General features: G+C 40.7%; 1 protein-coding gene across 2 annotated transcripts in view; it reads left to right on the top strand.

Annotated features, from left to right (window-relative positions):
• Positions 1–13,312, top strand: part of nup50 (nucleoporin 50) — a 65,728-nt gene that overhangs the window by 19,228 nt on the left and 33,188 nt on the right. For both annotated transcript variants that reach the window (XM_078220115.1, XM_078220116.1), the window contains exon 3: positions 3,584–3,667. In XM_078220115.1, the coding sequence (XP_078076241.1) occupies positions 3,584–3,667 (84 nt within the window). The remainder of the gene's footprint in view (positions 1–3,583; positions 3,668–13,312) is intronic.

Genomic DNA, 13,312 nt, shown 5'->3' with positions numbered 1-13,312 from the left:
GGTAGGGCCTGGGTGGGATTGTGGTCGGTGCAGACTCGATGGGCCGAATGGCCTCCTTCTGCACTGTAGGGTTTCTGAGTTCTATGAGAAGGTTACAGCTGTGTGTAATGGGGATTAAATCAGTTGAAATTCTGTGACATTGAGGAGCGTTTACTACTGTTGCCTTTTCTACACTTTTATCATGATTTGTTAGGCTCAAAGATAGTCAGGTTTCCTGTAACACATCTGCATACCATAAGTTGAATAGTTAATACTGCAAGTTGACTATATCTGTAATGTGAAAACAGATGTTCTAATTTTGAAGCTTCAAACAGCCAATGTAGTAGTTCTTCTGTTTCCTATTCTTAGATTGCACATAGACAAGTTAAGAACATTGCAGCTTCCTTATGCAGTGTTTCCAGTCCAACGTAAGCTTGCAATTAGGTCGTTATTTCATCGAGCCTGGTAGTAGAACAGAGGTAGATTGAAATTTATATTTGATATTTATGAAGAATATTATTGAGTCACAGAGAAAGAGTTTAAAGGTCCCAAAACCACTGAGAAGTTACTGAGATGACGTGGGGAAATTGTCTCCTTTGTCCAAACATCCGATGCAATTATTGCGTACTCAGTGCATCGGAACTTCTGAATAGTCCTGTAGTGCATCACAAGGAGGGTACCTCTAGAGTATGAGCATCTGAATTCAGAGGCTCTGAGCCAATGGGCCAGGAGTGGCAGTCAGCGTTTGATTGCCACTCCATGCACATTTACCTGTGCGAGGCCAGACAAGATCTAGGCAGTGCATCTCTGGGTTCAGCATCCAAGTTTAAAAGAATTGGAGCGAAGGAGGACATGTCCCCTTTTTACCTTTTTTATGGACGGAGTGCGGTGATGTGGGAGTCAGATATTAGGGGATGCATCATGGGTTGGTGGGGAGAGAGAAATGTCTAGCAAAGCTATGTTTTGGGCAGACTGGGGGAGTCTGGTTTTGTGGGTTGGAATGGGGTCGGAGGCATTGGGGAGCCAGGAAGTTGTGATGCATTATATTTCCTGAATGTGGAGATGTGTGTTTTATGGTGTAACCACAGCATCCCTGATGAGGGTATTAGAAGATTGAAACTAAGTAATATGAGAATCTGTATGTGCTACCTTTTATAATTGTTGTGAATCAGTGATTAGTTAGTAGATTTGATTTTTTTTTAATCCAGTAAAAGTATAAAAAGTGTGTGATTCTGCAGTTGTGTAACCTCCATATACATCTTTGCATGCTACTAATACCCTTTGGAACTCAGTTCCTGAAAAGGTGGTGGAAGCAGAGGTTTTTGAATATCTTTTTAAGGCAGAAGTGGATAGATTTTTGGTAAGCAAAGGGGTGATGGGTTATGAGGGGTAGGCGGAATGCTGATTTGAGGTGCAATCTGATCAGCCATGATATTAAATGGCAGAGCAGGTTCAAGGGTCTGAATGGCCTACTCCTGATCATTATTAAAGGCAATGCTCGCTTGAAGCCACCCCCATTACCCTTGTTCATCCAACCCCATCAATGTCTCCAAATCCTGTGACAGTTGTAATTATGTGTCATCATTTCATTCCCTCAGCCATATTTCAAAAGGAAATTCCACAAAGTCAACCATGGTAATTGACCAAAAAAAAAACACATTAATGCCAACCAGGCCATTCCCTGCAGAGTATCCAAACTTTAGCTAGGTCCAGCAAAGCTCCAAATGCACATTCAGTTTCATCAGTAGCAAGAAGAAATAATCCAGAAACAAACACCTATAAGTAGTCCATGGTCCCTTTTAGATGTTGGGGGAGGAACTCTGATGCTGATCTCTCTTTGTTTTGTTTATGTTGTGTTCCATTTTCTGTTCTTGTGTGGATGTATCATGGCAAAAAGGTGCTGCGTGGCCCAGTTTAACCCCCCTTGTGGGTGGGATTGTACGGCCTCGCTCATCCTGAACCAATAAAATCCCGCCCGAGGTCAATGGACCTTCCCGTTGTCTACTCCTCGCCCGCTCCAATTCCCATTGCGGGCGAGACGGTAAAATTCCAGCCAGTGTCTTTCACAACCTCAAGTACTTCAGTCAGCGAAGAACTTGAAATGTGATCTGTTACAATGCAGCAAGATCCTACAAACAGCCATGTGATAATGACATCTGTTATGATGATTTGAGAAATAAATAGGACAGGATAAAGGGACAGTGGGAGAAGAAATTGGTTAAAAGAAAGGAAACAGAGCAGTGATTGACTGTATTTGGAATGGAGAAAGTTATACAGTGGGGTTTCCCAGGGTTGCTACTAGGACCACTGATTTACGTGATAATGATTTAAATTTTGCCATGAACATCTAAATCTTAAGTTTGCAGATAACACACAACCTGGAAGCATTATGGACAGTGAAAGATTTCAAGAGGCCATCGACAGGGTGGTAGAAAATGCAATCCTGTAGCAGAGGAAATTTTAATGCAGAGCATTTTGGTAGGAAGGATGAGGAGAGGCAATGTAAACTGAATGGTACAATGCTGAAGGTGGTGCAGGAACAGGGAAACCTGGGTGTACATGTGCACAAATTGTTGAAGGTGGCAGGGCAGGTTGAGGAAGTAGTGCAAAAGCATATGGGATTCTGGGCTTTATAAAGTGAGGAAAAGTGCAGAATCAAGGAAGTTATGATTAACCTTTGTCAAACACTCTCAACTGGAAGTTTTTAATTTCTTGGGATGCCAGCATTTGTTGCCCAACCCCAATTGTCATTGAAAAGGTACAGGTGAACTGCTGTCTTGAGCCACTGCAGTCCATCTCGTGTAGCTACACACACTTTTTAGGAAACGAGTTCCAGGTTTTTGATATAGCAGCAGGGAAGGAACAGCAATATAGTTCCAAGTCAGGATGGTGTGTGGTTTGGAGGGAAACATGCAGGGAGTGGTGTTCCCTTTTACCTCCTGTCCTTGCCGCCCTTGGAGATAGGGGTCACAGGTTTGGACATGCTATCAAAGGAAGTTTGGTGAGTTGTTGTGGTGCAACTGGCGTGCACTGCTAGTACTTTGTGCCAGTGGTGGAGGGTGTGAATGTTTAAGGTGGTGGATGGGGATGCCGATCAAGCGGGCTACTTTGTCCTGGACTCTTCCAATTGGAGAATATTCCATTGGACCAAGTATGAGGGACTTCCGAGTAGAGAAGTTTGAGGGGAGATTTAATAGAGGTACTTAAAATCATGAGTAGATAGAATTAAACTGTTCTCATTGGTAGAAAGATAAAGAACCAAAGGCACTTCTGAAGCTTATTGACTGTTATTGTGGAAATGCAGTGGCCAATTAGAATGTAGCAATGTCCCACAATGGTAAATGAGATGAATTCCCAGCTTTGGCATTGTTGCTTTCAGAAGATATGTTGGCAGAAGCACACAGAGAAATCCCTATTCTTTGCCTATGGGGTCTAATATCCTCCTGAACTACTGGAACGCACAACCTCCATATTCCAGGTGAGAATATAGCTGAACCACACAGATATTTTATTGCATCTTAAAAACTTAATCTTTTAGTCTGGATAACCGGATGTGAGATTATTGGTTGACATCTTTATGACGGATGTCTTTTTTGCTTTCTAGGCAGGAACCTTCTCGGTTGCAAGTGAAGATGTGTTGAAAAATAGAGCTATCAAAAAAGCAAAACGTAGAAACATCCTCACTGAGGTATGTCACATTTTAATGTATTATCAATTCCAGATATTTATTTAATGTCATTGAAATACTCCAAGCTAGACTCAATTTTTCTCTGAATCCTGGTTAGAAGAGAGAATGTTGAAATAACAGTTAATTAAGTTTACTATTAGATTATTTTTCAGGGCAGTCTATTTTATTAGATGACCATCTGAAACATAATTTTAGAAAAGAGGAACTGTTATATCTACAATTAGCTTCAATTTCTACACAACTGTAAGATTTTGTATTAATTTAACTTAAGGTTTATATTTTTATGTTATATTGTAAATTCTGCTCATCTTAAGGAAATATTTGCTCGATTCAATTTGCTCATTTGTCTGTTAGTTTATAGCATTTTTGAGCAAAATAATTTGAATCTTTAATTACCTATTCTGCCCAGAAATGTGTGACCCTTAATTCATTGGTTTTATTTAGGTACTGAACTGCTAGAAGTAAGTTAGGAACTGGAGTGGCTCAGTGAATCTTGTTGGCTACGAAAGGACCCATTCACTGATGCAGGCAAGACAGTGTATCAGTGCCTCCGGACCAGGGAGGGTTAGTGGCAGATACGGCATTCAGCTGTAAGACCAACCCTCAAATCCAAAAAAAATGGTTGATATGACGGTGATCAACCAGCATTTTCATTACCCTACATAACGTGGGAAAAACAAGAACTAACTAAGTTAACAAAACATCATATGATTTTATGAAGGTCACAGAAGAGCCTGTAAGGATAATCTAGTACTTTTCACAGCTGTTTTGCATTGCAATTCAATGGATTGCCAAGAAAATATGCTCAAGACTGTCTTTGGATTGCCCCTAATCTGGGGTGCCTAACTGACTAAACAACAGTCGAAAAGATAGCAGGGCCACAAAGACTCCTTTCTGCCTTATGCTGTAGAAGTGGGTCATGTCCTGCCAATTAGAAGAAATATTGAGAATTTTGGAGCAACCTCGTATTGTGGATTTCTGCCCATTCCAATTTTCCATGACCTTTGTCTCCCTTTTGTATTACCCAGTGTTCATTGTAAGGAAAGTATGACACTTAGTCACAAAACATATTGTGTATTTGAGAGTTCAGCAATAGGAACATGAAATCAAAGAATTTGGGCATCAAATAACAAGAGAATGGTAGTGTTGGAAGGCCAAAAGTTTGTTAATAACAAACATTTTTAAGATCTTAGCTACAGGATGTATTTGCCAGCCATTGAAAATTCAATGAAGTGTTTCTTTTATCAATCACTGGCACCACAGAAAATTAGTTGTGCAAAACAGTAGATGGTGATTATTGAATGGTTTTGTTTTAAAACACATGGACATATCTTCCCCAGGGTTTAATTTTTTTATAGAACTAAGTTATTGAACTTTGAAACAATTCGTCTTTTTTAACATCAACATGACATTGTAGTTGCCTTAGGAAAAATCTTAATATCTCACATCAATACCTGTGCAATTTAATCCATCCTTTGTAATTGTCTTGGGTTTTCACAAGTAACATCAAAATGTCTCATCACTTGCTGTGCAGCTTGGGATGCTTTATGATACTCAGTGTCTCATTTCCAATTTGTTGTGAACCTACCTCTTGTTCACACTTGCCCTTAAAAAATAATGATTTTGCATGCTGGGCTGAAGCTTAATATTCGTATTCTTATGATTTGAGCACTACAGCCTATTCTGAAAAAAACATATTCTATCTTGGGTTACATTTTTATCCACTCTGAATCTATTAGGGACAGAATAACTAATTCTTAAAGTTTTTTAATTTATGGCACATTTATAACCTGTTAGGAAGTAGGAGGTATTTTGTCTAAAAGGTATTGAAATTTGAGTTGATTCAATGCTGAAAGATGCCACCAATATCTATAATGTTTCAAAGTATACTGACTGAGTTGTGATGTAGTATTTTGCTAGAATTGCTGTTGCAAGGAAAACTTCTCTGGCATGCAACAGTCTAACTTTTTGTAGGTCACAGATGTAGCAATTTAACCCAGATTATTTCAGATGCCTCTTATTTTTGAATTTAGTTCTAATTCTTTGCACAACAGTTGCTCTTGTGCATTAACTCTGTCTCTGATATGCTGTGGTAACTGCCGCTGCCTTGTGGTAACTGCCATTTCTGCAGACTTGATGTTCCTGAATTCCACATGTAAAACAATTTTGATTCCCCTAAGGCTTTTTCAGTTTACTTTTGTTGATTCATTATTTCACCATTTTTTTTTGTTGAATGTTCCTCATCTGCAAGTCCAGTTTTACTGTTTGGTGATCAATTTTACTTTGCGTGCTATTTTGCACATCCTTATTTGGTTTAGACTAGTAGGCCTTAAATTTCCCATATACGTAGATTGTACTTTTCTCAAACTGGGTCTGCTGAATAATCTGTAACAGCAAGATGGTCAATAGTGTGCTTACAGTCTTAAGTTTGCTGTGATGTGCAAACCACATTGTTTCTGCAGTGCTCAAGATCAACTTCATTTTGAGCTCTTAAATGTCTTGGCTATACTCTTGTGCTTTTTAAAAAAAACTTTAATTTAAAAACATTTCAAAAACTATCTGTTCCCCCTCAAAACACAAACCTGGCATTTATTCCAAGGGGAGTGCAATTGTTTTGTAGAAATTCCCCATGCCAGTAAAAATGCAGCTGTCTCATTCTCAATCTGCTACTAACTATTGAACATATACAGATACACAGGACCCCAATTAAACACGGTCCTTACCCCTCTGTTCAAGCACCCTCATGCAATCCAAGTTTATTGTGACATGCAAACCACACTGTTTCTACTCCGCACTGCTTAGTTAGTTCCTGTTATGCCAGCATCATTCAGTGGTAGTACTGAAAATCATGAGAAGCTAAAGACTTGACCTCAGGGTGATGCTTCATTGCACTATCGGAGGTACTTTTTTCATTGAGACATTAAAGTGAGGCCCATCTAACTTGCCAGGTGGATGTAAAGGATGCCTGATGATATTTGCAGATCTACAGAGGAAATCAAAATAGTGCCCTCGCAACCATTTATACCTCAATATAAATATATTATCTGGTCATTTATCTCTGTTCTTTGTGAGATCTTGCTGTTTATAATTTAGTTATTTTGTTTGCCTACATCACACTTCAAAAATGGGTCATGAGCTGTAAAATACTTTGGGATGTCCTGAGGCTGAGAGAGGTACTACATATAAACAAGTTCTTTCATTTGTGTATTGATAGCACAGTTTTTCTTAAATCAGTGAGGCAGCTTGAAATGGGAGGACAGCCTCTACAAAATGTAAATAGCAAGTCCAGTGCCACAGTATAGAGAATGTTACATGTATTCAATTTATATGCATCAGAAAATGTAAAAAATACTGTGCAAGTTCATGTATGCCTACCATGATCGATCTTTGAACTTCGATCGCTACCTTCCAGAATGGTAACAACAGTACAACATTGAATGATGTGCAATTTGATTTGTATTTTAGAGGCAGCAAAACACAAATCAAATGCAGTATTAACGCTACTTAATTTGACAAAATCTATGATAATACAAGGAGCACCATCAAAATATGATGTTGGTGATTGAAAGTGAGCAGTGGTTTACTTTAATGACAAGCAACAGCATCCAAGCACAAATCCTCACTTTATGTTTTCCATTATCTCAGTATTAACTGAGTTTCATTTAAGATCAGAGTGCAAATTTAGCAATGTTATGCTGAAGTCTATTTTTCAGTGCACCCTTATTAGGTTGCCTGTTTACAGTTCTTAAAATCATATAATGTCTTCTCCTGGGCTAACTGGTTTCTCGCAGTTCTACCTTTCTCTGACTCACCACACAGAGGTGAAACTATAGTTGTTGTCTTATCTTAATTTGGGATACCATTGTTAAGGTCCCATCTGCTCTGTTATGTTGGTGTGAAGGATCCCATGGCACTACTTTGAAGCAGAGCAGGCGAGTTACCCCTGGTGTCCTGGCTAATATTTATACCTCAATAAATGCCGGCCAGCCAGCAATACCCATATCCCACAAATGAATTTTTTAAAAAAAAATTAAGATCGTAATCTGCCTTAAGCTAAGAACAAGATAGGTATTCCGTAGTCGAGATGTCTAAATGGTACTGATATGTTTGAGGGAATTGGGTACCCTCCAACAACTATGGCTGCACTTCTCCTGCTGATGGAGTGTGCTGGAGGGATGTCTGGCAAGTTTTACATAGTAAGGAGTCTAACAACAGGTTAAAGTCTAACAGGTTTATTTGGTAGCAAACGCCACTAGCTTTCGGAGCGCTGCTCCTTCGTCAGGTGAGTGGGAGATCTGTTCACAAACAGGGCATATAAAGAGACAAACTCAATTTACTGAATAATGATTGGAATGAGAGTCTTTACAGCTAATCAAGTCTTAAAGGTACAGACAATGTGAGTGGAGAGAGCATTAGCACAGGTTAAAGAGATGTGTGTTGTCTCCAGACAGGACAGCCAGTGAGACTTTGCAAGTTGTGGGAGTTACAGATAGTGTGACACGAACCCAAGATCCCGGTTGAGGCCGTCCTCGTGTGCGGAACCTGGCTATCAGTCTCTGCTCAGCGACTCTGTGCTGTCGTGTGTTGTGATCCTCCTCATCCGAGCAGATCCTGTGTATACAGAGGGCTTGTCCGTAGGGGATGGCTTCTTTAACATGTTTAGGGTGGAAGCTGGAGAAGTGGAGCATCGTGAGGTTATCCATGGGCTTGCGGTACAATGAGGTGCTGAGATGACCGTCCATGGACTACTCAGACTCACCATGGACTACTCTCCGGAATCGGTTGCATTCTTGGACACACGCATCTCCATTAAGGATGGTCACCTCAGCACCTCACTGTACCGCAAGCCCACGGATAACCTCACGATGCTCCACTTCTCCAGCTTCCACCCTAAACACGTTAAAGAAGCCATCCCCTACGGACAAGCCCTCCGTATACACAGGATCAGCCCGGATGAGGAGGATCGCAACAGACACCTCCAGACGCTGAAAGATGCCCTCATAAGAACAGGATATGGCACTCGACTCGTCAATCGACAGTTCCAACGCACCACAGCGAAAAACCGCATCAACCTCCTCAGAAGACAAACGCGGGACACGGCGGACAGAGTACCCTTCATCGTCCAGTACTTCGCCGGAGCGGAGAAGCTACGGCATCTCCTCTGGAGCCTTCAACATGTCATTGATGAAGACGAACATCTCGCCAAGGCCATCCCCACACCCCCACCTCTTGCCTTCAAACAACCTCCCGGCTCGGTCACTGTCTGTGTGGAGTTTGCACATTCTCCTCGTGTCTGCGTGGGTTTCCTCCGGGTGCTCCGGTTTCCTCCCACAGTCCAAAGATGTGCGGGTTAGGTTGATTGGCCAGGTTAAAAATTGCCCCTTAGAGTCCTGGGATGCGTAGGTTAGAGGGATTAGCGGGTAAATATGTGGGGGTAGGGCCTGGGTGGGATTGTGGTCGGTGCAGACTCGATGGGCCGAATGGCCTCCTTCTGCACTGTAGGGTTTCTATGAAAGGGTTTCTATGAACCTCAAACAGACCATTGTCCGCAGCAAACTACCCAGCCTTCAGGAGAACAGTGACCACGACACCACACAACCCTGCCACAGCAACCGCTGCAAGAAGTGCCAGATCATCGACACCGATGCCACCATCTCATGTGAGAACACCATCCACCAGGTACACGGTACATACTCTTGCAACTCGGCCAACATTGTCTACCTGATGCGCTGCAGAAAAGGCTGTCCCGAGGCATGGTACATTGGGGAAACCATGCAGATGCAACGACAACGGATGAATGAGCACCGCTCGACAATGACCAGGCAAGACTGTTCTCTTCCTGTTGGGGAGCACTTTAGCGGTCACAGGCATTTGGCCTCTGATATTCGGGTAAGCATTCTCCAAGGCGGCCTTCACAACACACAACAGCGCAGAGTCGCTGAGCAGAGACTGATAGCCAGGTTCCGCACACATGAGGACGGCCTCAACCGGGATCTTGGGTTCATGTCACACTGTCTGTAACTCCCACAACTTGCCTGGACTTGCAAAGTCTCACTGGCTGTCCTGTCTGGAGGCAATACACACCTCTTTAACCTGTGCTAATGCTCTCTCCACTCACATTGTCTGTACCTGTAAGACTTGATTAGCTGTAAAGACTCTCATTCCAATCATTATTCATTATTCTGTAAATTGAGTTTGTGTCTTTATATGCCCTATTTGTGAACAGAACTCCCACTCACCTGACGAAGGAGCAGCGCTCCGAAAGCTAATGGTGTTTGCTACCAAATAAACCTGTTGGACTTTAACCTGGTGTTGTTAGACTCCTTACTGTGTTTACCCCAGTCCAACGCCAGCATCTCCACATCAAGTTTTACATCGGCAGTTTCAACTGTAAGTGAGTCCATAACGTCATTAAAAAAATGACTAGAAGGAACATTCAGATGCAAGAAATTTTTATATCACTAATTCATCTCCTGTGACATTCATTGCCTTTAAGTTGGAAGATGTATTGCCACTTTTGTGTCCTTAAAAATTTAAAGAAGCTGTCAGTGTTATTGTCGCCTGCTCCACTTTCTTACGCCAATCCTGTTGTTCAGAGCTGCATGGGTGACTGTGGTCCCACAATCTTGAAAAGACTAAAGTAATTAAGAACACTGGAAATAATGCAAGATTTACCAAACGTGAATGAGTAGATTACTTAAAAGTGGAAATAATTCATGAAATTTTATAGTGACATTAAGAAATGATCAGTTATATAGTTTAAGATTTAAAATTCAGTCTTTATTGAGCTAATCACAACCCATTAATTTATGCAATGAATATTTATGAATTAAAATTTTTATGTAGCTATATATGTATCTGAAATTGCTCAGTCAGGATTACTGGAGTGTTTATGCCATTGTTAGTGAAACTGAATAATTCAAATGCTTTTTTAAATTAATTTATTATGGGATTTATACTGGTGCTTTGAAGATTGAGCTTCGCAACTGTATTATTCTGTGGGACAATAAATGAACAGCCTTTATTATACCTATTAGTTGATCTCCTATGAGACAGCAAACCCCAAGTTGAAGAAAATGACCATCTGCCTAGTCCTATGTTGGTGATTCTCTCTGGTTTGTCTGCTTGTCTGCCCTTAACACTTTGCATCTGTTCTCTATTTGTTTTTCTTTAAACTTTACTGTTGACTGAGCGGTGGAAGAAAAATCAGGCTCCATTCAGGGTGGTGATTGTGTTAAGAATATGACACACAATTTGCTTTCTAGCCACTTCCTTGCTCTTATCCTTTTCCTTTCTACTATCCATTCCATTTCCTCTTGCCCATTTAACATTGCCTAGTCCTTTCCTTTTGAAAGACCAACTCAACTCTCATATTCTCCTTTGCTCCAGTGTCACTTGCATCAGCGTTAAAAAACACTTCCATTTATACATTGCCTTTGCTATAGTCCAAAGCCCTTAAAAAGAACCAAAATTGGACAATATTTGTCAATGAACTAAATAAAAATCTGATAGGTGAGAGAGAACGGGAAACAACAGACCTGCTAACCTTACATCAGTAGTATGAAAAATATTACAATCTTTTTTAAAGGATGTGATAATGGACACTTGGATAGTCATGATCTGATTAGGCATAGTCAGCATGGATTTATGACTGGCAAATCATGTTTGCCAAACTTGTTGGAGTTTTCTGTGGATGTCACTAACAAAATTTATAAAGGAGAGTTGATGGACTTAAATATGGATTTTCAGCAGGCTTTTGATATTTTGCTAATCAACCTCACAGGAGGTTGATTAGCAAAATAAAAGTACATGGGCACGTGAGATAGGAGGCAATATACTGCATGGATAAAGGATTGTCTAACAGGCAAACAAATAAGAGCAGGAATAAACAGGTCATTCTCATGTTGCTATACATACATATAATATATATATTGCTCACAATATATATCAATGATTTGGACGGGGGCCAAATGTAATATTTCCAAGTTCACAGCTGATACAAAGCTAGGCGGGAATGTGTGTTAAAATACTTTACAAGAGGATTTGGGCAGGCTTAGTGCGTGAGCAAGATCATGGCAGAATATAATGTGGAAAAATGTGAGGTCATCCACTTTGGTAGAAGGAATAGATGTGCAGAGCATTTCCTAAATGGTAATAAATTAGAAAGTGTAGATGTACAAAGGGACCTGGATTGTCCTTGTCTATAAGTCATGGAAGGCCAACATGCAGGTACAGCAACCTTATAGGAAGGCTAATGAAATAATAATAGTTTTTATCCTAAGAGGATTTGAGTTCATAGGAAGTGAAGTCTGGATCATTTATATAGAAGCTTGGTTAGACCACACCCAGAGTGTGCAGTTTTGGTCCCCTCACCTCAAAGGATATTATTGCAACAGAGGAATGATTTCCAACTACTGTGCCGCGACACACCAATGTGCCACAAGATTTATGCAAGTGTGCCGTAACTGCGGGACAGACTCTGAGTATCAACTATTTTCTCTTTCATGGAATTGTTTATCTCATTGAAGTGTTCCTTGTTGCTGGAAAGGTTGGGAACCACTGACGTAGAGGGAATGTAACAAAGGTTCACTAGACTGATTCCAGGGGTGATGGGCCTCTCAAGAGAAGTTAGGCAAACTAGGCTTGTATTCGCTAGATTTACGAAAAATGAGAGGTGATCACATTGAAATCTACAAAATACTTAACAGGGTAGATGTAGGTAAGTTTTTCTTTCCCTTAGTTGGGAAGTCTAGAATCAGGGGGCACAATTTCATAAGGGTGAAGCCATTTGGGACCGAGGTGAGAAGCTTCTTTATGCAAGAGTTGTGAATCTTTGCAATTCCTTATTCCAGAGTGCCGTGGAAGCTCAGTCATTGAATATGTTTAATGTAGAGATAGATAAATTTCTGATTAACAATAATGTAAAGGATCATGGGGATAGTGTGGGTAAAAGGCATTGAAGTCTCTGATCAGCCATGCTCATACTGAATGGTGGGGCCAGGCTCAGTGGGCTGAATGACCGACTCCTGTTCCTATATTCCAAGGAAAAAGAAGTGCTGATATGGAATGTTACATCATCACAGCAAATACAGTGGAAATTGAGAGACTGAATGGAATAGAGTCTGATAAGTGGGATGAGAGGAATTATAGTCCAGGTAGCTGTGGGTGTCTACTTTATAGTTTATATTGGTCTCCAGAAATGGAGGCAGAAAAGTCTTGGAAGGGAAGAGTTGGAAATTGATTTTGGAATGAAAGGGTGAAAATTCAAAATAAAGTTAATGAATCTTTTTCCAATTCCGTGCAAGAGCAGGAAGTATCAGTGCTACTAACATCAATTTACGGGCAAGGGCCAGAGGGCCTGAGTAGGACTGAACAAATTATTTGACAAACCCATAAAAAAGAAGGCATAGTTAAGAACCAAGTGGATTTCAATCTGGGAACATTGTAGCCTGGAAGAGGAGGGTAGCAGTGGATATAAACTGGTTGGGCTTCTGATCAGAAAGATTATAATCAACACTCAAGTTCAGCAATTCCTATTCATAACCTGCCGTCATTTTCTTTTTGAACAGTAGCAGCTGGTGTTGATTGTGTTCTAGTTTACACCTCCGAAACCCATCTTATTTGTCAAATTATCTCATTTTACCT

Source organism: Mustelus asterias, chromosome 9 (assembly GCF_964213995.1).
Source record: "Mustelus asterias chromosome 9, sMusAst1.hap1.1, whole genome shotgun sequence".
Lineage (NCBI taxonomy): Eukaryota > Metazoa > Chordata > Chondrichthyes > Carcharhiniformes > Triakidae > Mustelus > Mustelus asterias.
This window is presented reverse-complemented; position numbering and strand designations above follow the sequence as displayed.